Source organism: Pristiophorus japonicus, chromosome 8 (assembly GCF_044704955.1).
Source record: "Pristiophorus japonicus isolate sPriJap1 chromosome 8, sPriJap1.hap1, whole genome shotgun sequence".
NCBI classification, from domain to species: domain Eukaryota; kingdom Metazoa; phylum Chordata; class Chondrichthyes; family Pristiophoridae; genus Pristiophorus; species Pristiophorus japonicus.
In genome coordinates this window covers 92,140,223-92,164,743 of record NC_091984.1, presented here as the reverse complement: position 1 = coordinate 92,164,743, position 24,521 = coordinate 92,140,223, and the positions used below count along the sequence as shown (strand labels likewise).

The following is a 24,521-nucleotide window of genomic DNA, read 5'->3' as shown; positions in this document are numbered from 1 at the left end:
GACCGAGAACTTGCACTTGTGCCTCTGCCAACACTGATCTATATTCCGTTCTTTTAATGTATGTAGAAGTGATCTAGGATGACTGGCCCTGGGTTTTCATTCTTCCTCGCCACCTGGAAACACCAAACCTCTACCTATTGCCTCACCCCTTCAACCCTATCACTCCATGGACAGTATACTGGAAGTCTAGTGTTGTGTTTTACTTTTTAATTATTTTGCATTAATTGGAGGATTCTAGTACTATATGTCCCAAAGCACTCTGCCATGTAATTGCTGCGTCAGTGTCCATGACCAATTTCCCCCATATTTCGGGCATTCCGAGAAGCCAATGCAGATTGGGTAATTATTTTTTTTAAATATAATTCATTTAACTACACAACCACAGTTACACTGCAAATTTTATGTTTTGAAGTGGTTTTGTTTTTTCCTCGTGTAACTCAGTTGTGGACCTGCCAAAATCAAAATTTAAATTAGTGTCAGAGGACCTTGAGGAAGTATCTTATGGTTTCTTTGACTTGTGTGAAGGAAACTTTTTAAGCTTCATTTTTAATCTTGGGAAAGAGCTGACTCTTCCATTTTCTCTTTATTAGTCGTAAAATTAACCCACGTTCAGAAACCAGAGAGTTCTGTTTCTGGATAAACTGGAACCAACAGTAAGCTAGCTTTGTGACACTTAAAGCACTTATTGCTCTTAAACTGATATCTGTTATAGTTGTATCCTATTTTTGCATTTTAAATTGGCTCTAACAACCTAAATACTGTGATCATTTTTTGCTACCTTTTTAATCTCACTGTTAAACTAGAGTAATTGTTTTTAAGATTTAAAAAAAGTAACTTGTACCATTGTATATTTCAGCATCTGAAAACCTTACGCCACCCATGCCTGTTGAGGTTCTTCTCAAGCACAGTTGAAGTTGATGGAATCCACCTGGTTACGGAGCGTGTGCAGCCTCTGCAGATGGTCCTTGAAGATGTCTCAGCAGATGAAATATGTGCAGGAATCTTTGATATCCTCCAAGCACTCGTTTTCCTGCATGACCGAGTAAGTATGAGAAGGATTGGAGGTAAGCGAGTGCTGAATTTAACTGAGATAAAGTATTGTTGTCTTGTTTGTGCGAAAAATATATTCTAATTTTTTTGGATTATTTGTTTCTTGATGTGAGTGACACTGACAAGACTGTATATATAAGCTGCATATATTGCCCATCTCTAGTTGCCCTGAGAAGGTGGTGGGCCTTCTCCTTGAACTGCTGCAGTCTTTGGTGGTGATGCTTCACATGAGGTAGGTAGGGAATTCCAAAATGTTGACCCGGCAACAGCGAAGAAATGACTAAGTCCAAGTCAGGATGGTGTGTGACTTTGAGGAAATCTTGGAAGTGATGGCATTCGCATGACATTGCTGCTCTTGTCTTTCTCAATGGAAGGAGGTGCTGTTGTGAATTAATTTTGGTGAATTGCTGCAGTGCATCTTAAAAATCGTATATACTGCAACCATGATGTGCTGGTAGTGTAGAGGGTGGATATTGAGTCTCGTGGTGGGCCCACTAATCAAGCAAACTGTTCTGCTAAGCTTGTTGTGTTGCAGCTGCATCCATCCAGGCAAGTGGGGAATATTCCATCATGCTCCTGACTTGGGCTTTGTGGATGGTAGAGAGGCTTTGAAGGGTCAGAGGTGATCCATTTGTTGCAGACTATCTCACTCCTGTTCTGCTCTTGTAGCCACGGTGTTGGCATGCCTGGTCCAATTAAGATTCTGGTCAGTGATGATCCTCAAGATGTTAATGATGGAGGACTCATTGATGGTGCTGTTGAAGGTCAGGGAAATAGCTGGGCTGTCACTTGTTTGGGATGTTCATTAGCTTGTATTTGTGATGCAATTGTTACCTGCCACTTGTCAGCCCAAGCTGTAGGCTGGTGTGGGCTACTTCGATATTGGAGAGGTTGTGAACGGAGCAGAAGACTATGGAATTGTCAGTGAACAGCTCCACATCTGACCTTGTGTCAGATGTGGAGCAGCAAAAGATAGTTGAGCCAAGGATCCTCCTCAGGGACACACTCTATTGAATGCGGCCTTGATGTTGAAGGCAATACTCTTAACTTTTTCTCTGGAACTCAGCTTCTTCATGGGTACTGGACGATATTTGCATCCTTCACACATCCTGCAACTTGTTTTAGAGCAGTTTGGCTTGGGATTTGGTCAGTCCTATACCCAGAAAAGGAATGTTCTGTCCAGTTACAATGTATTGGCTCTCACTTTTCTCACTGCTAATTTGTTCTTTTTACTAGAAGCTGATTCATTTATTTTATTCTGATGATGCACCTACTGTCATTGTTACATTATTTGTGGCATTTTCATGCAAATCAACCCTTTTGTCACTATCTGTCAGATACAAGTGTTTCCCAATCTCTGATGGCTAAATAGCTAAATGTGCTGCCTGGTGTGGTACTGAGTTATACAAACCAAGAAGGATTGTTAGTCCCCAGTGTGTGTTGAATTAGCTAATCTCGGGTGGTGCTTTAGCTGGTCTTTGTTGGAGTAGAAAAAGCCAAAGTTTTTGCTCCTGATCATTATCCAGTGACTACTGCAGTAACATGCATGTGTAGATGTGGGTTAAATCAGCATCGGGCTCAGTCTGATGCTGCTGAATAGCTTTCTAACATTCATTCTCTAGGTTCGCAGTTGAAGAACAGACACTTGGGTGAGGCAACAGAGGGGAAAAACCTTTCTGTAAATGGACCATATACCTACATGATCTGAAGTTATTGCAGCAAGTTTTTTTTAGCTTTACAGCAAGGTGGTTCTGTAAAAAGTTACATAATGGGATTGGAAGCCTTCACTGGGGAATTGTTTACTGTTGGAATCTCAAATTAAAGTAAATGTAGAACTTGAAAGATTTCATATCTGAACACTAGTTTTCTCCATGCTATTTTATGCACATACTATCCAGTAATAGCATTCATTCGTTGGTAATGTTGTTCTGATTGTGTCTGACCTGTTTTCTGAGTCCTGTAAAAGGTTGATGTTGATGGTACTGGAGTTCTCCAGGTTGCCGCTTGTCTGGTCTTGCACCAGATAGTTTGCTTATAAAGTAGTGTGTCTGGAAACTTTGATCTATTTAGCCATCAGGGATCTAGGAGCACTTGTAAAATGTAAACCAGATGCTTTTTTATTTTCACTTATCTTTACATCTTTTGATGTGGAAGCACTGTTAAGATTTTTGCTTTGTCGGAATTTTATTGAAAACGTCAAATATTAGAGCTCTAACCACGACTCCTCCACCCCCGGTGTAGTTTTGAACTTGGTCAAAAGCAGCAATCCTGTAAGCTGGAGGGGGCACAGAACAATGGCGTGGTCTTGCTGTTTAATCAGTGGAATCTTTTTACAAAAAGCAGAGGTCTTTGCACAGAAATACATTGCAGTCAATGTGTTTTTTAACCATAGCTAAAATGTTATAAAGCACGTTGTTTGGTCTCTTGTATCACAGGGAAAACTGAGCCACAATAACACATGCATTTCATCTGTGTTTGTGAGCGAGGATGGTCACTGGAAGCTGGGAGGAATGGAGACCATGTGTCAGTTCTCTCAAGCATCACCTGAGGTGAGATAATTGTATGTTGGTCTCTCTTTTTTTTGTAAAAGTTCCATTTAGCCAATATTAAATTCTTTGTGTTACAGAATGCAACCTGATTTGCGTATTCTTGAAAGTTCTACGTTGGTTTTAAAAACATTTTTAACGTGCTGTTTCCTCTTGCAGTTCCTGTCCAGCATCAAGTCATTGAGAGATTTGAGTGGCATTGCTCCTGAGGAGCAGGTGCGTCCATAATTGTAGAATACAAGCAGTGTTTTAATTTTTTATTAAACTCAGTTTTTTGCCCTTTTTTGTAACCAGGTGAAGAACGGCAATGAAACTGCAACACTTTGAGATATATTCTGGCATTCTAGCCAACAACTGTGATTTTATTAGATATATTGATTTTTTTTGTGTTGCTGGCACTTGCCGTACCTTAATAATTAAACAATTCTGCTCAGCTCTGGCATGCACAATTTACAAGAGTGAATGGGTGTTAGCACCACACCTCAGTCTAACTCATTTTTAAGCTTGTACTTTTCTGAAAAGACAATTTTTCCTTCTCTCGCCTGAAGACTTATGCTGAGGTACAGTTTCACAGCACCACCAGCCCTCTTCGGTACCTCACCCAAGTAGTGATCCCTAATAGATGAGCCTAAATGGCAAATGTCAGCAGACAGTTTGATTGAAGGTGATAACAATCAAAGTCGTCAAGTTGTGTGGCATTACTGCTGTGCTAAATGGGATGGATTCAGAACGGATCTAGCAGCTCAAAACTGGGCAACCATGAGGGGCTGTGGGCCATCACCAACAGCAGAACTATATTCCACCACAATCTGTAACCTCATGGCCCGGCATATCCCTCACTCTATCATTACCATCAAGCTAGGGGACCAGCACCAGGCGTACCTAAAAATGAGGTGCCAACCTGGGGAAGCTGCAACACAGGACTACATGCATGCTACAAAAAGAGTTAAGTGATCCCACAATTAACTGATCAGATCAAAGCTCTGCAGTGCTGCCACATCCAATCGTAAATGGTGGTGGACAATTAAACAACTAATGGGAGGAGGAGGTGGCTCAATGAATATTCCCATCCTCAATAATGGCTTGCCCAGCACACAAGTGCAAAAGACAAGGCTGAAGAGTTTGCAACCATCTTCAGCCAGAAGTGCTGAGTGGATGATCCATATCGGCCTCATCCTGATGTCCCCGCCATCACAGAAGCCAGTCTTCAGCCAATTCGATTCACTTCACGTGATATCAAAAAACGGAGAACGCATTGGATACAACAATGGCTATAGGCTCCGGCAACATCCCAGCTGCGTGCTGAAAACTTGTGCTCCAGAACTATCAGTACCTCTAGCCAAGCTGTTCCAGTACAATTGCAACACTGGCATCTACCCGACAATGTGGAAAACTGCCCAGCTATGTCCTGTCCACAAACAAACAGGACAAATCCAATCTGGACAATTACCGCCCCATCCATCTACACTCAATCATCAGCAAAGTGATGAAAGGTGTTGTCAACAGTGCAGTCAAGCGGCACTTACTCACCAATAACCTCACGGATGATCAGTTTGGTTTGTGCCAGGACCACTCGGCACCAGACCTCATTGCAGCCTTGGTCCAAACATTGACAAAAGAGCTGAATTCCAGAGGTGAGGTGGGAGTGTCTGCCCTTGACATCAAGACATTGGAGTGTGGCATGAAGGAGCCCTTGTAAAATGGAAGTCAATGGGAATCGGGGAAAACTCTTCACTGGCTGGAGTCATACCTAGAACAAAGGAAGTTGGTTGTTGGGAGCTCAATCATCCCAGCCTCAGGACATCTATGCAGGAGTTCCTCAGGGCAGTGTCCTAGGCCCAACCATCTTCAGCTGCTTCATCAATAATGTTGGCTGATGGTTGTACAGTGTTCAGTTCCATTCGCAGCAACTCAGAAAATGAAGCAATTCATGCCCGCATGCAGCAAAAGCTGGACGACATTCAGGCTTGGGCTGATAAGTGACAAGTAACATTCGTGCCATACAAGTGCCAGGCAATGACCATCTCCAACAAGTGAGAGTCTAACTACCTCCCCATGATATTCAACAGCATTACCATTGCCAAATCCCCCACCAACATCATCCTGGGGGTCACCATTGACTAGAAACTTAACTGGAGCAACCATATATACTGTGGTAACAAGAGCGGGTCAGAGGCTGGGTATTCTACGGCGAGTGTGTCTCCTCCTGACTCCCCAAAACCTTGCTACAACCTGCAAGTCAAAAGTCAGGAGTGTGATGGAATACATTCCACTTGCCTGGATGAGTGCAGCTCCAACAACATTCAAGAAGCTTGACACCATTCAGGACAAAGCAGCCTGCTTTATTGGCACCCCATCCACCACCTTCAATATTCACTCCCTTCCAAGCACCATGCTGCAGTGTGTACCATCTATAAGATGCACTGCAGCAACTCGCCACGACTTCTTTGGCAGCATCTCCCAAACCTGTGACCTCTACTACCTAGAAGGACAAGGGCAGCAGGCACATAGGAAAGCCATTATCTCAAGTTACACGCCATCCTGACTTGGAAATATATCGCCATCCTGACTTGGAAATATATCGCTGTTCCTTCATCGTTGCTGGGTCAAAAACCTGGAACTCCCTCCCTAACAGTATTGTAGGAGTAGCTTCACCACAAGGACTGCAGCAGTTGAAGAAGGCGGCTCACCACCATCTTGAGGGCAATTGGGAATGGGTAAAAAATGCTGGCCTTGCCAGCGACATCCCAGAACAAATTTTTTTTTTTTTTTTTTAAAGCTTCGGTCTGATTTCAGTCTCACTTGGAGACTGGGGATAGGATATAAATTAAGGGGAGCACTATGTACTAAAAAAAATAAAGCGGGTTGCAAACTTACCTTGTCCAATTTAGTCTGCAGGTTTTCAGATTCTTCTCGATATACACGGACATGCTCGAGATGCTTACTCATTTGGGATGATGGTTGAAAAACTCCTTCCATTGCTAAATGATGTGGGTAAGAGTTTTCATACTGCATATTTCAGTGACCATACACAGAATGTACAATTAATGTAGCTGATAGCCAACTAACTACCAGTGAAACACACGATAAATGGTCAATACAAGCATTTGCTGCTTTCCAAATAATTATTTTCGTTTCACTGCTATTTAATTTTTTTTCTGTCATTTTTGTAATTTTTTTTACAAAATTTGCATGATCTGAGAGCTAATGTTCAATCGTTAGTTTATTTCTACAAATTTGAATAATGTTTAATAAAACTTAACTCTTTATTAAATTATTATCCATAGTGCACACCATAGACAAACATGGATAAATAACTGGCAATGTGGCGTAAAATGCAATGGATTATACAGAATATACAGGACACTGGCTCGCAGTGTCTCTAATTACATCATAACTTGCATTCGTGTAATACCCTTCATGCAAGATGTTTCAGACCAATTTTCAAGGAGGAAGAGGGTACTGATGAGACTAGAAGTTAAAGGGAGGAACTGGCAAGACAGTCAAAAGAAAGCCTTTTGAAGGAAGGGAGTGGGGTAGCTACTGATATTGGGAAAGAGTTCTAAACTGTTGAGTTGAGCAGTAATCCAGAATCCAGGGAACATTGGGTGAGGGTTGGGATGTGGAGCTTGAAAAGATCACTTTTTGTTTTATACAAGGTGAACATGACTGGTGAGAGATTGGAGAATTTGAATGAGGACCTTGAAAGTCAGTATGCTTGTGTTGAAGCCTCTGGAACTTGACATGGATGGGGTAATAATAGTACAGGACGTGAGCGAGGGAGAACATGGGTTACAGTGTTCTGGAATATATTAAAGTGAACATTGAAAGGGAGCATTAGATAAGTCGATTCTCGGTGATGAAGGTGTGAATTGGGGTTTGGCAGTGGAGGGACAAAGTGCAAAACCAATATTCAAGCAACACCATAAAAGTCTTGAGTTCACTGGACACTTGTATTGGATAAATACTTTAAAAGGAAAGAATTGCCGAACAATGGGGAAAGAGCAGGGAAGTTGGACTAATTTGATAGAGCAGGAGGCTCTTTGAAAGAGCTATCATTCTATGATTCGATTCAATTCAATTCAACAGGAAAAAATATTCCTGTACAGTTGTGTGGGCTGCAATAAGAAGAGTAATGCAATGAAAGAAAGAGAAAGACTTTTATTTATATAGAGCCTTTCACAGACTGTCCCAAACCAATGAAATATTTTTGAAATGTAGTCACTGTTGGACTGTAGGAAACATGGCAGCCAATATGCACAGCAAGGTCCTACAAACAGCAATGAGATAATGAGCAAATAATTTTTTTTGTGATTTAATGATAAATATTGAGCAGTACACTAACAATGATAGTGGCATAAACACTGACATTTTATGGAGTCAGATGACTAGTTTATAAGAACATAAGAAATAGGGACAGTAATAGGCCATTGAAGATCATGGCTGATCGACCTCAACTCCACCATCCCGCATTATCCTCATATTCCTTAATTCCTAAAAATCTATCGACCTCTGTCTGTCTTGAATATACTCAACAACTGAGCATCCACAGCTCTCGGGTAGAGAATTCCAAAGATTCACACCCCTTTGAGTGAAGAAATTTTTTCTCATCAGACCTGAATGACGACTGCTTGCTCTGAGACTGTGACCCTGTGTTCTAGATTCCCCAGCCAGGAGAAACATTTTCTCAGCAGTAACCCTGTCAAACCCGTGAAATTTTTTGTTTCAATTAGATCACACCTCATTCTTCTAAACTCTAGGGAATAGAGGCCTAGTCTACTCAATCTCTCATGGGGCAATCCCCTCATCCCAGGAACCAGTCTAGTGAACCTTTGTTACATTCCCTTTATGACAAGTATATCCTTCCTTAGGTAAGGAGCCAAACTGTACACAGTACTTTAGGTGTGGCCTCACCAATGCCCTGTATATTTTATATTTTGTTCTCATGTAATATCAAAGTACACTATCTAAGATGCATTCAAATATTTTTTTCTAATGTTACTTTAAATCAAGTTTATTGATCTCGGTGTGTGCTTGGCCTTTAGAATGAGAAAACTGAGTTACACAAAGAAAGCATTTAGTATTGTGGCTTTGCAAAAAGCACATTTCTCCATAAATGGTAATGTAAAACATTCATTGCGATAATCCACCAATACGGTTTGATTTTTGGAAGCTGTTCCCACTGACTTCTGTGCATCAAATTGCAGAGACATGTCTGTATGTTAAGTTGTTGTAGTGAGTGGACGTTGAAGGTTAATGTGTCTGTCCTCTAGTTGCAGAACCTTTGCTGTCAAGTTTCCAAGAAACCTTAAAAACTGCCCTCCTAAATCCTGACCCTATGAAACGGCCATCTTTACAGAGTTTGTTATCTCATGAGTTTTTCAGGTAAGTGGAGTCATCTTTGGAAGCACTGCCAAAGCTCAGTACAGTATGAGGGACATGAATTAAAGGTTAGCATTATTGAACAATACCTCTTGACTGCAAATAATTTGTTGACAATATGAAATAGGAAGTAATTAGAAAATAATTTGTGCTTATGTGCCTCGAGATCCAAATGAAAACTTTAGAATATATAACATAAGAACATAAGAAATAGGAGCAGGAGTGGGCCAAACAACCCCTCGAGCCTGTTCCGCCATTCAATAAGATCATGGATGATCTGATCATGGACTCTGCTCCACTTCCCTGCCCCCTCCCCATAACCTTTATCCCCTTATCGTTTAAGAAACTGTCTCTTTCTGTCTTAAATTTATTCAATGTCTCAGCTTCCACTACTCTCTGAGGCAGCGAATTCCACAGATTTACAACCCTCTGAGAAGAAATTTCTCCTCAACTCTTTTAAATGGTTGGCCCCTTATTCTAAGATCATGTCCTCTAGTTCTAGTCTCTCCCATCAGTGGAAACATCCTCTCTGCATCCACCTTATCAAGCTACCTCATAATCTTATACGTTTCGATAAGATCACCTCTCATTCTTCTGAATTCCAATGAGTGGAGGCCCAACCTACTCAATCTTTCCTCATAAGTCAACCCCCTCATTCCCGGAATCAACCTAGTGAACCTTCTCTGAACTGCCTCCGAAGCAAGTATATCCTTTTGTAAATATGGAAACCAAAACTGCACGGTGTTCCAGGTATGGCCTCACCAATACCTTTATATAGCTGTAGTAAGACTTCCCTGCTTTTATACTCCATCCCTTTTGCAATAAAGGCCAAGATACCATTGGCCTTCCTGATCACTTGCTGTACCTGCATACTATCCTTTTGTGTTTCATGCACAAGTACCCCCAGGTCGCGCTTTACTGAGGCACGTTGCAATCTTTCTCCATTTAAATAATAACTTGCTCTTTGATTTTTTTACTGCCAAAGTGCATAACCTCACACTTTCCAACATTATACTCCATCTGCCAAATTTTTTCCCACTCACTTAGTCTGTCTGTCCTTTTGCAGATTTTTTTGTAACCTCACGCATTGCTTTTCCTCCCATCTTTGTATCGTCAGCAAACTTGGCTACGTTACACTCAGTCCCTTCTTCCATTAATCTAGATTGTAAATAGTTGTGGTCCCAGCACTGATCCCGGCGGCACCCCACTAGTTACTGGTTGCCAACCAGAGAATGGACCATTTATCCCGACTCCCTGTTCTCTGTTAGTTAGCCAATCCTCTATCCATGTTAATATATTACCCCCAACCCTGTGAACTTTTATCTTGTGCAGTAACCTTTAATGTGGCACCTTGTCAAATGCCTTCTGGAAGTCCAAATACACCACATCCACTGGTTCCCCTTTATCCACCCTGTTCATTACATCCTCAAAAAACCTGATTGGCTAGTGAGTACAGAGACCAATCTTCAGTGTAGAAAAGAAACTAGAGAAAATAAGCACAAATGCATCAACTTTGCAATGAAATCCCACAAGTTCTTTGTTTGTAAAATAGTAAAATGTGATCGCTTCAATTATGATCTAGACAGTGCATTTTACTGCCATATTTAGAAATTAACAAAATAAACAATGCTATAAGGGACAATACTTTTCACAAACTTTTGAAAAGTTTAATGAAGTCCATAGGCAACATAATATCACAGAAAATACAATGCCATTTTGTTCAGTGTACAGAGAACAGCATGGTAAAGATGTTACATATATTTCAGAGACATCATTGGCCCATTCTTGTCTAACCTATTAGAAGCGTACATATAGCAAACTTATTCAGTATACAGTAAGCATAGTCACACTGCAAATGAGTGGATTTCTGATTCTTATCACTGTGAAGTGGTGATTTTCTTGAAATGTTTGCTTGCAAAGTAGTGTAATGCAGTGCTAAATTTGCCACTTAAATTCATCTGTTTAGATAACTGAAGGAGGAAACTTTAAACTGATATCAGTGGACTCACCTGTTTAATACCCTGTGGCTATCATCATAGTCAGTCCCTCAAAATGAGGAAAACTTGCTTCCACTCTAAAAGTGAGTTCTCAGATGACTATGCAGTCCAATACGGGTGTTACAGTCTCTGTCACAGGTGGGACAGACAGTGGTTGAAGGAAGGGGGGTTGGGGGGCTGTGTGTTTGCTGTATGCCGAATAATTCCAGAATACACTTGTGAATTGGTCTACCAACATAGTAAGTCATGCATTTAGGATATCTTTCAAATGAGAACACACCTGCTTTGACTTGTTTTTGTGAAATGCTAATGTGAAGTCTGCTCGGGTCCCCTGAAATATTTTCAAAAATGTATTTTGTGTGTGATATTTTCCCGAATCAGACCAACCTAGGCTTTATGCACCTTTGGTAGCTTCACAGTGGTAGTGGTTGTGGATGAGGAAAAACGTGCCTTGTTCAAGTCCATTTTATAGACTGAAACAATTAGATAGTTGATACTTGCTGTTTGTGGTTGTAGCAATCGGCTAATAAATGCTGTTTCTCTTAACCAGCAGGAACGAGTTCTTGGAAGTTGTCAATTTTTTAAAAAGCTTGACACTAAAAACAGAGGAAGAAAAGAATGAGTTTTTCAAGTGGGTATTCTATTTCTGTCACTGAATATGATTTCAAAAAAAAAATCTGCAAAAAATGATCAGATCCAAAAAATTACAGATAAATCTGTTGAGCAATTGAAGGGCAGACTTTGTTATACTGTAGAGAGGACATCATGTTAAAGCCCATTTCTGTGCCCAACTGACATCTACACTAGACAACTGTTAGAAGTAGGAACCCTGACTGACCTTCGTGTTTCGACTCCCTCGCGAGCAACTCTGAAGCCAATTGTCGCACACATACAGCAACTCCAGTTGACTCCATATGGACTTAAGATCAAAATCAAACCCAGGACTTTGATGGACTTAGTACCACAACAGTCAGTATTTATGCACTCAGCCTCCAGGGGAGATAAGTCAATTCTTCTTGGGTGGTCCCGCGAATCGAGGATGACTTGCTCCCATGCCAAAAATGGATGAATTCAATGAGTTCACAGATGTTTCAATGAAAGACCTAATATTCCAGGTCCTGAACTGCATATTGAAGGGTGGAAGATGCCTGTTCGTGGATTCTTTTAACGTGTAATGGCCATTGCACACCAGCCACTACACGGACTTGGTCCAGTGGCAAGGGTTAACCAAGATAACTGGGGACCAGCTCTGCTGCACGGACCTAGTGCGTGCGCACATCGCAGTGTGGGCTGGTCCGTGCTGCCCCAGGGTCCACGCCTCTCCAGGGCCCTGATCACTTCGTTCTGCAATCTCTCACCGTTCCTTCGCCCCAACCTAGCCGCTCCTGCTGTACCTGCCCAAGCTCCAATCACTGACCTGGGTTATGGTGATGTCTAACCAGTCGTCGTCTTCACAGCCGTCGCCCTCCTGGACTGGCTTGCACTGCTCCCTGGACTGGCATGCTCCTTTTAAGGCCCCGACCTGCCGCAGATGGTTCCTTGCAGGTCGGGGCTGCACAGGATACCGGGCCGCCACGCTGCTCCTCCTTTTAAGGCCAGTCAATTATAATCCACTCTTGTATCATTCTATCATTGGTCGTACAGTATATATTGAGTAATTTGAAAGTTAGTTAGTTCTGGTCAGTTCAGCAATTACTATTTTCTAAATAGTAAATTGACTATTGGTAACTTCTAGAAGGTAGATTTCAACATTCTCCATGTAATAGTTGGGATTTTGAACTAATACCTAAAGATCACATGATGTCTTGCAGTGAATATCAAAACTGCAACACTGGTGAAATAAGTGTCCATTACCCGAGCAGAAGCTTTTCATTTTAAAGACTGGAGATCTGAAATAAACCTTTTGAATTTCGCTAGGAATTTTTCTTTGCGGCATAATGTCTGTTTCACTCCAATGTTCAAATACAGACTGAATAGAGTCCATCATCCTAGTAAATATAGTAAAGATCATGAGTGCTAAAAGTGCCTCAATCATTCTGTTTTGATATTTTTTTGAGGATATTGTCTACTATACACCCATTTGCCTTGTAGGTTGTTCATGACATTGGAGAATCATTGCTCCTTTTGTTATACAAATTTTGATGCCCCATACGGTCATTAGATTTCTGATTTTATAAGTTTTGTTATTTCTGCCTGAATTTGAGTTTTTTTTAACTTGTATCAGCTGTAAGCAAATCTATGGGTTTTCTGAGTCCATTAAACCAAGTGTTCGTTTCCAAATAACCACAGGTTTAATCAAAGCAATTCTGAAAGGAATAACTAAAATAGTTTACAAATACACAAATCGCTAAAAGTTGCGACACAGGTTATCAAGGCTGTTAAAATAGCAAACCAAGCACTAGGGTTTATTTCTAGAGGTATAGAATTGAAAAGTAGGGAAGTTATGCTAAACCTGTATTGAACCTTGGTTAGACCACATTTGGAGTATCGTGTACAGTTCTGGTCGCCATATTATAAAAAGGATATAGAGGCACTGGAGAGGGGGCAGAGATTTACAAGGATGATACCAGAAATGCGAGGATATACATAACGAGTAAAGATGAACTGACTGGGTCTCTTTTCTCTTGAAAATGAAGGCTATGAGGTGACCAAATAGAGGTCTTTAAAATTATAAAAGGTTTTGATTGAATGGATACAGAGAGAATGTTTCCAGTTGTGGAGAAGAGCATAACTAGAGGCCATCAATATAAGGTAGTCGCTAAGAAATCCAATAGGGAATTCAGAAGAAAATTCTTTGCCCAAAGAGTGGTGAGAATGTGGAAGTTGCTACCACAGGGAGTGTTTAAAGCGAATATTACAGATGCATTTAAGGGGAGGCAAGACAAGTATATGAGGGAGAAGGGGTTATGCTGATAGATTTAGGTGAGGAAAGACGAAAGAGGCTTGAGTGGAGCATAAACGCGAGCATGGACTGGTTGGATCGAATGGCCTGTTTCTGTGCCGTATATCCTTTGTAATCCTATGTAAAATACTGCAGATACTAGAAATCTGAAAAAAACAGAAAATACTGGAAATATTCGCATCAGCCAGCAACTGGAGAGAGAGATGCTGCCTGACCTGAGTATTTCCAGCATGTTTCCCAACCTCCTACCCTGGTAGAGTTTGAGCATGTAGAGAATGGTGTTGATGCTCTGTTGTTTCACACAGGTTCCTGTTGGATCGAGTTCAGGCCTTGCCTGAAGATCTCATGGCCTCTCGTCTGGTGCCACAGCTGCTAACTCCACTGGTGTTTGCAGAACCAGTGGCGATCAAAAGCTTCCTTCCTCATCTTCTCAGGCCAAAGAAAGGTATGATCAGTACATGTGTTCTTAACAAAGTCTAATAGCAATGTATTACAAACCAATACGCATCAATAATTTGAGGACAAGCCTTTATGAACTTCGTGTAATGTATAGGAGCAGCCTTACTTTTTTGTTTTAGACATGACAGCAAGATCAACATGTCAGCAGTGCTAAAACCTATATAGTGGTAATCTATTGTATTATCCACATATATTGGTAGAAAGCATTGAACGACCAATGTGATATGGCACAAAATGGTAGATTAACATCTGGAAGAGAACCATAGAACGATATTTATTGGGGTTTGATCCTTCACCCCCAGAACATTGTCCTGTTGTTTTCTTTCAGTTGACTGGCTGCGTATTTCCAGCATTTGCAGTTTTTCTTGATAATTGTAGTTCAGAGTGACAAAGGATTATAGGTTAATTTTTAAAGTTGTCCCCCAAGTTTGATTAACCCGTGGCATTTTCTGCTAATTTAATCATTAGTGATAGTAGCTATTTTGTCATTTGATGTGACATGGGAAATATTTTGTTATTGTAACCAGCATTAGACTTGTATTGACGGGGACTTTGCACTACAACACTGCAATTTCATGTGGGTTTAAATTCACTTCTAGACTAATGGATGAAGGCCTCTGCCTTCTGTCAACAGCAACTATGTGAAGTGAGTTCAGTCCGTCTTGACTTCTAGTGAGTGTTTGTCCAAAGCACAAAACTGCCCACAAATTGGCAATCTCTGAGAAGTCATGAGCAGCCCAAGATTTGAGTTGATTTGAGTTGATGTGGGTGATGATATGCCAATTTCTACACTTATTGCATGTAGTACAATTTACTGTGTAAGTACTGCAATTTTGTACAGAAAGTCTCAAGCCATGTAAGTGGGTGTTTTCTGAGCTATAAATTTACTTGTCCTATCCATAAGATGGCTGGTATCTGAGGTTGGGGTTCAGGTATAATTTTGGAGCGTCATAGAATTGGACTTTGCAATGCTTGGTGCTGACACTGGAAGCCCAATGTGAAAAGGAGTTCATTTTCTCCGCACTTATCCCTCTATATCTCAATGAGCAGATATGCTCATCAAAAATAAATGCACTGTTGGGGAGGAAAAAAAACATGAAATGGTGTAAAATGTTGACGGCTGCAAAGATGCAGATGTGCAACAATTAAGCTGTTTGAATTGTATTACTCTAGACACACCTGGTGATGAATTCAGTTGCCTCCTGTCACCCAATGTCTTTCGAGAACATGTGATCCCCATTCTGTTGAAACTCTATAGCGTGCGAGAGGAACACGTGCGAATGGTGCTGTTGTCTCACCTGGACACTTATGCGGACCTTTTTCTACTGGAAGACCTACAGGAAATCATTCTTCCACAGGTGGGTAAAAGATGTGGAAGTTTAATTTCCTTACAGCACAAGTAAACTGAGCTACAAGTCAATTGGTTGAGATGATGTTTTGTACTAGTAACTTTTTGAATTGTTGTGCATTTTTCCTGTTTATGGATTTAATTTCCTCTGCATAATTTTTAGTGAATCAGTTAATTACAGTCTACACTATTTTACGAAAGAACTTGCATTCATAAAGCCCCTTTCATGTCCTCATGAATGCTCAGACAGCGTTTAATGTCTCATCTGAAAGAAGTCTTCCTCAGTACTGCACTGAAGTACCAGCCTACTTATGTGCTCATGTCTCCGGAGTAAACCTATGGCAATTTGATTCAGGTGAGTCTGCTGCCATTGAGCTAAGGCTGATGCTCCAAAACAGACATTAACCCATTTGATTTGCATAAATATGTTCCTCTACGAAATATTTAACAATTCATGGAATTCTCACTTGAGAATTAAAAACAAGCTATAAATGCATTCTTACTGGGAACTCCTCAGTTTATTTCACCTATAAATTGAGTGGGGAATGCGCTCACTGCTGCGTACTACTAAATATGCTTGTACTTTTCTGTGAACAGGGTTTTTGAGACTGTTTTACATTCTTCCACCTTTCCCTTGAGAGCCTGAGGCAACTGAAACCTCTTAAAGTCCTTTTAGTTATTTTGTGATCATGGTTTAAAACTCTTGCTCAGATTAGATTTAGAACATAATATTTCCATCTTAAAGGGGTAAGAAAGTTTTGTTCACATTGTCCATTTTAAAAAGATTTTACCTTAATGGAAACCTACCATGTCTCGTTTCATTTCCTGCAAGCTGCTCAAGTAATGTCACTGACAGAAAGGAGTGCCTTAATCCCACTGCAGTTACATTGATTGGAATGAAAGAAAAAAGACTTGCATTTATAAAGCTTCTTTCATGACCTCAGGATGTCTCAAAGCGGTTTACAGCCAATGAACTACCTTTGAAGTGCAGTCACTGATGCAATTTAGGAAACGTGACCACCAATTTGCGCATAGCGAGGTTCCACAAACAGCAATGTGATGACCAGATAATAGGCCAAACTTTGCTGCGAAAATAACGGGCAAGCGAACTGTGCTTACCATTATTTATGCGCTTACCATTATTTATGCGCAGATCGGACAGCAACTTCTGGTGAGCAAGTGCAAGTCTAACCAACGACCAACGTGATTTGTTTGCCACTCACAGCAAAACCTGGCCCAAACTGTGTTGGTGAAGAACTTCCCTGCTCTTCTTCGAAATAGTACCATGGGATCTTTTACGTCCACCTGATGGGGCCTCAGTTTAATGTCTCATCCGAAAGACGACACCTCCAATAATACAGCACCATCTCAGTACTGCACCAAAGTGTCAATCTAGATTTTATGCTCCAGTCTCTGGAGTGGGACTTGAACCCACAACCTTCTAACTCGGAGATAAAAGTGCTACCTAGTGAGTTATGGCTAACACATCAATGGCAGCTGACAATGGAGACCCCAACTTTGGACAGCCTTAGTAACTGATCTGGAGCCAGTGAAATACTACCAGCTGCATATGCAGTTAATACAAAGCTCCTTGTAGTATATTGAGGTGCTTTATTTCAATAAGTGTATCTTCCCTCAATCAATAAAGTTACTTTTGTTTTCTGTGGAAAAAATACTGAATCCATATTTTCTGTTTTAGGTGTTACTGGGACTAAGAGATACCAGTAACACCCTGGTATCCGAAACACTCTGCAGCCTAGCAGTGCTGGTGCCACTTCTTGGAGCTGAGGTTGTGGTTGGAGGTGAAAGAGCAAAGATCTTCAAACGTGCAACGCCCAACTTCACTAAATCAACTGAGATCACCCCTGAAGGTAGGACATTAAATTTGAGATTTTCTTTAAATTTCATGACCATTGAGCCCTGGATGACAGCTTTTTGAAGTTTTAATTTGTAAGGGACAATAGATCAATTACAAGATCTCAACAAAAAATGTTGTGCACTGACCGTAGATTTACAATGTTCTATATTGGGGATATATTTTGAGGGATTAAAATTATATTGAAGTCTGTTTATGCCATTATTCAGATGATAAGTTGTAACAATTGCTATGGCTCAACTTTGATTTTTAATCTTGCTTTTTCTCTTTTTTTTTTAAGGTTCCCCTGCACATGTCAGCAACAGTCATGTGTTTCGCAATTCTCTGGCTTTAAACAACAATTCATTCAAACTATTTTCCAAGAACTCTGAGTCTGAGAAAAAGCCCCCAAATGGGAGGGAGAAAGTGCGAACAAATCTCACTCAAAACCAGCAGCCTGCAAGATTTCAGATACTGGCAAAAACAGGTAACCTTTTGAAAGGCAACACAAACTGAGACTATTATGCATGCTACTGAAATTAAGTTTTGCTTGTTTGCCACATATGGGGTACATGTGGGCATGACCCAGTTGAAGGTATCTTTATTCTGTGTGTAAAATATTTATTTCACATTTTGAATCTGGGAATCAGCACACAATTAAGACATCTGAAGTCACTAGAAAATGAAAATCAGCCTTTAAGTTTTAACAGCTGCATAAAGGGTTTTGGGGATGTTCATTGGTGTAAATGCTGCATCCTCTAACGATGATTTTCCTAAACAGATGACGCATAGGACACTCACTGTCTGAACTCTTAGAAATCCATGTTTCATAAAATAGAAATGATATATAGTATAAATAAAAAAAGTATATATTTGTCTTGTAGTTATTCACTAACCAGGTTACTTTGAGAGAAAACTTCTTCCCATTTTCTCAACTCAACATTCGGGTAGTAAGAGAACATTATGGTTGGTCAGTGGTTGAATTGTAGGTATGTGTATGTTTTTTTTCTGATAGTTAGGTATATATTTAAACTCATACTATTCTAATTCACCCCTTGCCTACTTTTTACTCTGTTCAACAGTATTTCTGATGGCTTAATATGATTTTGTTGTGTGACTGATATGGAACCCAAGTAAAGTAAAACGTAAATACTTTTGTTGTAGTTAGTAACTTGAGCTTTTTTTTTCTTTTACATAGTATCTGACTATGAAGAACCAACACCCATAATGTCAATGAATGGCATTCGTGGGAATGGCATTTCAGGTGCTGGCAGCACACACAACTCCGTGCTGATCCACGAATCTGCTGAGGATTGGCCAGATTGGAGCAAGTCAGAGGAGAAGGAAAGAAATGTAGGAGTTCAGCTTGAGCCTAAAAAAGATTGCAGCATTGCAGGAGATCAATCTGAGAATATTACTGTAGATGATGAACCATGGGATGATTTTGAATCTGCTGCAGATGATCATCCTAAGGCAATAAAACCAGAAAAGACAAATAAATTGCAGACTTCTGATTTATCCATTTCTGGGAATAAAGCCCAGTCCAAAGGCATGAAACTTTCTTTAGCACTGAAAACCCATTCTGTATCGTCAAGTGAGAATTGGAGGAATGATAACTGGAACCAGCAGAATGTGTCTGTAAAGGAAAGTGAAAGAGCAGATTTAATTGCACAAACGCCCTCCAGGCAGAAAAGTATGGTGAAAAAAACATTCTTGAACAAGGGCCTAGGGGAGGAGTTCACGATAAAAGTCAAGAAAAGGCTAGAAAGAGACCCTGAACTGGATCTCTTTGCTGATATGATGCCAGACATTAAACTGTCTTCCACAGGCTTGTTAGTGCCAACACAAAGAACAGAACTAACTGATTCTGCCAAAGCAACTGAAGCAGTATCAAAGCAAACAGAGAAGACGCTGACCGATTATTCACAAACTTTAGCACTTACATCAAAGTTTGCTGCAGCAGACATTGTTGAGGTGAGTTGTCAACTTATCAAATCTACTGATATGCTAGCAAATTCCTAGTACTTTTTACTATGGTGCGTAAGGCTACGACATTCTATCCTGAATTCTTTGGTCGACTAAATGTAGCCTTGTTCTTGTATCCAGTGTAATACACGTTTTATTCACGCATAATGCCATTCATCTCCGTTGAGATCAATATTTTAGTCGTGCCCACTAGTATTTATACAAAAACTGGGGGAAAGTTTCCAGTATTTCTCATGAGTACCTTAAACTGCTCTGCCCCATCTGTTGGTTACACAATGGTCTAAGCTTTTAATCTGTTCAATAGTTCGATACCAAGGACTGCAAATCTGGGTTAAAGGGTTTTATAATTTCCTGAGGTTTGCAAATTAAACATTGAGTGTTCCACTTAACATTTAAATACACATACTCCAATTCTGAGAGTAAAATGAGATAAGTAATGTCTGTGTGGATTTAGAGCAGGGGTGTTCAAACTGCAGCACATGGAATATATGCGACTCAGCCTTTGTCGGGCCCTATTTTAACTCATTTGCTGTTTTATTGTGTTTGAATTTTGAGGATCTGGTAGTTTCAAAGGGCTGTTTTTAAGCACTATTGACTCACTGATTATTAAATTCTACATCAGAATATGAAGTTCTGTAGCAGATTACTAGCAACAGGATTCACATTTTATGTCAAATTTCAATTTTGCCCCCTCTTTAGTGCCAGATTATGTAGCACATATATAGAAAACTGCACAACTTTCCATACCTTTATTGGGTCTTAGTGAGGTGTCACCAGAAAGATGAGGACATGTGCATTGCTGTTTCATTCTGACTCAGTAATCCTGTTATATCTACATGGATCTATTCAAATTTATTTTGAGTTTTGAACAAATTTCATAAATGGTTTCAATGTAAATGCTTCGTCACCCAATAGCTATTAATACTGTTGATTATCCTGTTAATATTGGCATAATTGTAAAAAAAATCTGGTGTAAAAGTTAGGAACTTTAGCCATACTGAATGTTGTGTGTTTCATGTGTGCCATAGGTTAAAGGAAGTACAATCGTTTTTGATCATTGCACCACTATTTCTAGAGGGGATCTATATCTTCATTTTTTGTATAATCAAGACCAACAGTATTTTCAAATTCCCCAAATCTCCACACGTAGAATTTCTGCCACTTCAATAACTGTAGAACTTGTATTTTATGTCCCAGCAACTTACCCAGGACAAAAGCTAATGTCATAAGCAGGTTCATGCCGATGTGGACAGTTAGTGCCGAGGTGATGGTCAGTGATTGTCTGAGAGGGTTGTTGTGCTGAATTAACCTTGTTTCTGTGATACCAAAAATACGGGCTGGGAGTAAAGTGAAATGTGACCGCAGGTAACATCATAATGAACACTTCACTGATTATAGTCAGCCAAAGAGAAGGAACTAGTTGCAACTTCATCTTCCTGGTACCCTGCAGGAAGAGAATCAGCAATGTCGCGACTGGTCAAAAGACGGGCAACATGGGTCCTGATATTTACGGGATCGTGCGTTTGGAGCAGCGGGGAAGTGTTATGGATAGGACCTGGAAGTATGGGATCCTGGAAATCTTGCACATCTTTAAAAAAATTTCTGTAGGTTTCCTGGTTGATTGGCTGGCTGCCTGTTAGATGGGAAATCCTGCAGCACAAGGGTGTATCTGAGCAGGGAGGGAGAGATCGTGGGGGGCGGGTGACGGTGAGGCGTGATGGTGATCCGGAAAATCTGTGATCGTGGAGCTGAAAGCAGGTAAGCTGGGTGCCAGGGTGTGTGTGGGGAGTAGCCTGCAGGTGGTTGAGGAGCAAGGGAGAAGCGCAGACCCAGAATGGGCAGCTATATCACCACTGGCAGGACAGGCTTTCTCATGGGTGGTGATTATGCAGTACTGCATATTCAGGGTTGCATACAAGCTGGTGGGTAGGAAGAGGAAGGTCAGGAACGCCAGAAAATCCCCAGTAATCTGGCAAAACTTATCCTGTGGCGCAGATACCAAGAAACAAATGAGAGTTTCTTTCATAGTTCAGTGGAGCTTTACACCAAATGTATGTATAAAAATGCATAAATAATGGGTATAGTAAATAATATCCATTGCTCTGCATTTGTAACCTCTTTGCTATAAACCAGGTTCTCCTAGGGCAATATAAAAGATAGTAAATGGTTATCTTAAACATTTACTGTACGTTTTGTCTTTTACAGATGGAAACTGAAGGCTGGGAGGATGATCTGAACTGGGAGGACAATAGTTGGTAGAATAAAAGAATGTGTTCCTAAAACAATTTCATAAATGAAGATCAACATATTTTGATTTAGATCCATGTTCCAAATACAAACCAAGCTCCCTTCCCCTTTTCCCAATATTCTGCGACCACTGTTGCCAACCAGCTTGGCTTTTGTTCTGGATAGTAAAGATATTAAGCATAGCTGGCTGGAATAAAGAATAATAAGAGTGGTATTTGAATGTATCTGCAAACATCTGAAGGAACAGCTTTTAAAGAGTACCCATAGAAGGATATACTAGGAACTACACAGCAGCATCAACTGTTTGCTTGTTAGTGTTTACTGTGATAATTTATCTTAGTGATGTTTACTGTAACCAGTACCAGAAATGCTTTATTTAGATATTGACTCTTTTGTAAAGATCTTTATTTAAATGTTATGGGGGGAGGGAGGAGTGTGTTGGTGGTCTCTCCTCAGTGGCCTGCGTTGGAATCTATAGGATAAATTGATTGCAAGTTTCTTCAATGAAAAGCTTGGGAGTCCTGATTCTGGTGTAAAGTAGTGATAATTACTATTTATCTTTGTGTACATTTACACTAACTATAGCGGAGCCATTTTGCTTTGTACTTCAACATAAGTACAGCCTGAAGCCAGAGCCCAATGCCACCTGACATTGGAGTAAAACAGACTCCCTGGAGGAGTTATTCTCACTCAGTCACGTTCGGCCAAAACACTTGACTTATACAGCTTTAGAGTTGGTGAAGTTGAAGCCACTATGCACAGACACCAAACATGTAGAGTAAGTGCACCATTAAATGTCAAATGTTTCTCAAACAGCCATGACAATATATTTATTAACTTTGAGCAAAGCCCTGTATTAAGAACTCCATATTATCTAAGTAAGGATTGCAGAAACTCCTTATTCAAGATAGTCAGATAGGTTTAAAGTATAGTTGCTCTTTTTCCTGTAAAATAGTAACTGGTGTTTTGAGTTGCAACATACGTAAGTATCAACTGTGTCCTGGTACAGTAGGGATACTCAATGCTGGCACTTTTAGATTCTCGTTGTAGCAAGGCCAAAACTTCTCACCCAGCAAACATTAGTAACAATGTCCAGGATTTATTTAGTGTCATGTAAATCTAGTCACAAACTGTAACCTCATAAGAACATCATTGACTTAACGGGCATCAGGAAATTGCCAGATGAAAAGATTTTAAAATTTCTGCATTAGGCACATGATACTTCAATTCAAATGCCAAATAAAATACTTAAATCAAGGGCTTAATTTGGGGGCTTGATACATTTTGCATTTTTCATAACAGTGCTGAAGTATTGAAAATTTTAGTGATTATACTTTGTTTTATAATTGCAACTATTTAATTGTTTGATTACTACACTGAGCAAATAAATAGTTCTAAATGAATTTGGCTGTATTTTCTGAATATGGATGGTGACTGGACAAATTAATTATGAATTTGAGTGGGTGGGGGGGAATATTGTTTTCCAGTGGAAACCCTCTGCAAACAGTTGGCAAATGAGGTTCTGTAAGCTCCCAGAAGTGTCTCTTTGCAGGTACTTGACTGAACCCAGTTTAGTGTTGTAGCTGCTCGACAATGGAATCTAATGTTTGGAACTAACAACATCTGGGCACTGAAGTCTTATTGGAATGGCACCACAACAAATTTTAGTGTAATAGTGATTTAAAACATTGGTCTTCCACTTCTGGAACTGAGGTTCACCTAGACCAACTTAGGATTAAACTCTCCCTACTGGCTGGATATCAAATGAATTTGGATAGACTTAAAACCAGTTCTTACTGGGAATGTGTCCACACTACGGGCCCAAGTTTCGGCCTCAGTTGCTCCTGATTTTTTTGGAGCAACTGGTGTAGAACGAAGTATCTTAGAAATTCAAATTCTCGGCATTTAGTTTGCTCCAGTTCTAGTCAGTTAGAACAGTTTCACTTTGGAACAGAATTTATTTTTCAAAAGGGGGCGTGTCCGGCCACTTACGCCTGTTTTCAAAGTTTCGGCAGTGAAAACTTACTCCAAACTAACTTAGAATGGAGTAAGTGAAGATTTTTGTACGCTCGCAAAAACCTTGTCTACACTTTAGAAAATCAGGCGTAGGGAATGGGTTTAAAGGGAAGTTTACAAACATTAAACACTTCAGTTTTACAAATAAAGAGCCATCATCAATAATAAATGATAAAAAAAATCAATCAACCAATCCAAAAAAAATAATTAAAAAAAAATCAATAAACATTTTCTACTTACCGACTGCAGCACCGGGAGCCCTCCAACAGCGTGCTAGGATTCTCCCCCCGCCCCCCCCCCCCCCCCCCCCCCCCCCCCCAGTGTGTGTCTGTCAGCGTCTCTATCTCTCTGTCTGTCTCTGACAGCGAGGGGATGGGAGAAGGTGGGAGGGGGGTGGAGAAAGGAAGGGGGGTGGGGGGAGGAGGGAGAGAGAAAGGAAAGCAAGGAGAAGGGGTGGGGGAGAAAGGGAGGGCGGGGGGGAGGAAGGAAGAAGGGAGGGGAGAGGAAGGGAGGAGGGGGGGGGGGGGGGGGAGAAAGGAAGGGGGAGGGAGGCTGAACAGGCCGGGCCCAGGACTTCAGGCAGGGCCCGTCCCCAGCACCAGATTTAGGTAGGTGGCGTTGGGTCGGGTGGGGTGGGAGGGAGGTAGGTCAGGTCGGGAGAGCGCGGGCTGGTCCGGGGGGTGGGGGCGGGAGTCGGGTCCAGTCCGGGGGTGGAGCGGGGGTCGGGTCGGGA

General features: G+C 40.7%; 1 protein-coding gene across 3 annotated transcripts in view; it reads left to right on the top strand.

Moving 5' to 3' along the window:
* scyl3 (SCY1-like, kinase-like 3) overlaps positions 1 to 24,084 on the top strand; it is a 35,074-nt gene extending 10,990 nt beyond the window's left edge. Inside the window, exons 2-13 of one of the 3 annotated variants that reach the window (XM_070887085.1) lie at positions 857 to 1,042; positions 3,486 to 3,599; positions 3,756 to 3,812; positions 6,488 to 6,590; positions 8,870 to 8,981; positions 11,529 to 11,606; positions 14,183 to 14,322; positions 15,510 to 15,694; positions 17,384 to 17,555; positions 17,841 to 18,026; positions 18,738 to 19,513; positions 21,731 to 24,084. In XM_070887085.1, coding sequence (XP_070743186.1) covers positions 857 to 1,042; positions 3,486 to 3,599; positions 3,756 to 3,812; positions 6,488 to 6,590; positions 8,870 to 8,981; positions 11,529 to 11,606; positions 14,183 to 14,322; positions 15,510 to 15,694; positions 17,384 to 17,555; positions 17,841 to 18,026; positions 18,738 to 19,513; positions 21,731 to 21,784 — 2,163 coding nt within the window. In that variant the 3' untranslated portion in view covers positions 21,785 to 24,084. Of the gene's footprint in view, positions 1 to 856; positions 1,043 to 3,485; positions 3,600 to 3,755; positions 3,813 to 6,487; positions 6,591 to 8,869; positions 8,982 to 11,525; positions 11,607 to 14,182; positions 14,323 to 15,509; positions 15,695 to 17,383; positions 17,556 to 17,840; positions 18,027 to 18,737; positions 19,514 to 21,730 lie in introns of all 3 variants that reach the window. The other 2 variants (XM_070887084.1, XM_070887087.1) reach the window with 2 other exon arrangements.
* Positions 24,085 to 24,521: the final 437 nt, after the last annotated feature.